The 2392-nt window shown below is 30.8% G+C and overlaps 2 protein-coding genes across 2 annotated transcripts; one reads left to right on the top strand and one right to left on the bottom strand.

Annotated features, from left to right (window-relative positions):
• Positions 1-500: 500 nt before the first annotated feature.
• Positions 501-895, bottom strand: LOC119665388 (histone H4). The gene has a single exon (XM_038074627.1). It carries the CDS (start codon positions 874-876, stop codon positions 565-567), a length of 312 nt encoding a protein of 103 aa, XP_037930555.1. The 5' UTR covers positions 877-895; the 3' UTR covers positions 501-564.
• A 190-nt stretch (positions 896-1085) lies between these two features.
• Positions 1086-1619, top strand: LOC119665389 (histone H3). The gene has a single exon (XM_038074628.1). The coding sequence runs from the start codon at positions 1182-1184 to the stop codon at positions 1590-1592; it is 411 nt and encodes a 136-aa protein (XP_037930556.1). The 5' UTR covers positions 1086-1181; the 3' UTR covers positions 1593-1619.
• The last annotated feature ends 773 nt before the right edge of the window (positions 1620-2392 follow it).

Raw genomic sequence — 2392 nt, 5'->3', positions numbered from 1 at the left:
TCATAATTCACTTAATTCATATACGAATTTTTTTCACTTTCATTTTCCCCGCAATCATTTTGCTTGTTGAACACTTGGATTTGGATTAAGATTAAGAGTCAGATTCAGTGTGAGATTTGAATTCACTAAAACCACCTCTTAGGAATGAATGGAGAAAATTTTCACACCATTGTGTGGAAACTTCAAACTGCAATATCTAACAGTCCGCAAATTACTCATATACGTCAGTTCTATTTATCTTATTCTATAAAAAAATTGAATGAGAATTATAATTAAGCCCGTAAGAAGCTAGTCCACATATATACTGCTAATGTAACAAAGAAATTGAGAATTATAATAATAAATATTTTGTACATTGTTAAACTGATCATTTTAATTATAAATTATACTCGACAGACATCAACCGATCAGGCTAATAATAAATTTTATTTTTTTATAATTTTAGAAAAATACCAACACATATATATGTAAATTTATCTCTTTAAGTGTAAGATTATTTGGGTCCTGAAAAGGACCATTGGGCAATATATTATTGCATTATTAAATCAATAATTGATTATTTGCTTAACCTCCAAAACCGTATAAGGTACGGCCTTGTCTCTTTAAAGCATATACGACATCCATGGCTGTAACAGTCTTCCTTTTGGCATGTTCTGTATATGTAACAGCATCACGGATCACATTTTCCAAAAATACTTTCAATACTCCACGAGTTTCTTCATAAATCAAACCAGAAATACGCTTAACTCCGCCTCGGCGAGCTAAACGTCTGATAGCTGGTTTCGTAATACCTTGGATGTTATCACGAAGAACTTTGCGGTGACGCTTAGCACCACCTTTTCCTAATCCTTTGCCACCTTTACCACGACCAGTCATTTTGTATTTAAATTTTTATAGATATGGAAGAACCGTTCGAATTCAAATTCAAACAATAAATGAAGTGACGACAGATGATTGACGACTATTTATAGAAAATATAAGCACTACGAAAGATATGAAAAATATTGGGTAAAACAAAACAAAACATAAGAAAACAAAACAAAAAGAATAAGCAATATGAGAAACAATGAATGTTAAAACATGTGAATAGTTGAAACAGAACATCCAGGTATGATGAGAAAATTGAGCTATTCAATTGCGCTATTTTTTAAAATACCATATTGTAACATATCTCATAAATTATGGCTCGTACAAAGCAAACTGCTCGTAAATCGACTGGTGGTAAGGCACCACGAAAACAATTGGCTACCAAAGCCGCACGTAAAAGTGCACCAGCTACTGGAGGTGTGAAAAAACCACATCGTTATCGTCCAGGAACTGTAGCTTTACGTGAAATTCGTCGCTACCAAAAGAGTACTGAACTCTTGATTCGCAAATTGCCATTCCAGCGTTTGGTCCGTGAAATTGCACAAGATTTCAAAACTGATTTACGTTTCCAGAGTTCTGCTGTAATGGCTCTTCAAGAAGCTAGCGAAGCATACTTAGTGGGTCTTTTTGAAGATACTAACTTATGCGCAATTCATGCCAAACGCGTTACAATTATGCCAAAAGATATTCAATTGGCTAGACGTATTCGTGGAGAACGTGCTTAAGATTGGAAGCAATATAATTTTATAAATATACAAAAATCGGTCCTTTTCAGGACCAAAATTATATATGCAAAAGGATACAGCATTAATTTATTATTTATATTTAAAAATCGTTTATATTTTATTTCCGATATTTCGACTATCTTCGATAGTCATCTTCAGGGAAAACTACACAAAATATAGGATGTTCACATTTTTATAGCGGATTATAAAGAAAAATCATACAATAAATACAATAATAATGATGACAACAAGAGAAAAAACAACAATAAAAATACAAAAGAAAAATTAAAATTATAAAAAAAATTTTTATAAAAAAAACAAAAAAAGCTTTACAAACATCCTGTGTCATTTGTTTATAATATTCCTATAAGCCTGAGCACAGTTGTCCGTATCCGTTTTATAATTGAGTCTTATATTATTGGGCACTTGAAGTATTGAGAGCATTTCTAGAAAGTACCTCTTATTATGGTTCCTTTCTTCATATAAAATTTTTGCCTTATCAAAAATTCTATGAAGAAATTTTGAAGAAAGGAACCATAACAAGAGGTACTTTCTAGAAATGCTCTCAATACTTCAAGTGCCCAATAATATAAGACTCAATTATAAAACGGATACGGACAACTGTGCTCAGGCTTATAGGAATATTATAAACAAATGACACAGGATGTTTGTAAAGCTTTTTTTGTTTTTTTTATAAAATTTTTTTTTTTTTATAATTTTAATTTTTCTTTTGTATTTTTATTGTTGTTTTTTCTCTTGTTGTCATCATTATTATTGTATTTATTGTATGATTTTTCTTT

Source organism: Teleopsis dalmanni, unplaced genomic scaffold (assembly GCF_002237135.1).
Source record: "Teleopsis dalmanni isolate 2A unplaced genomic scaffold, ASM223713v2 unscaffolded_contig_4917, whole genome shotgun sequence".
NCBI lineage: Eukaryota > Metazoa > Arthropoda > Insecta > Diptera > Diopsidae > Teleopsis > Teleopsis dalmanni.
This window is presented reverse-complemented; position numbering and strand designations above follow the sequence as displayed.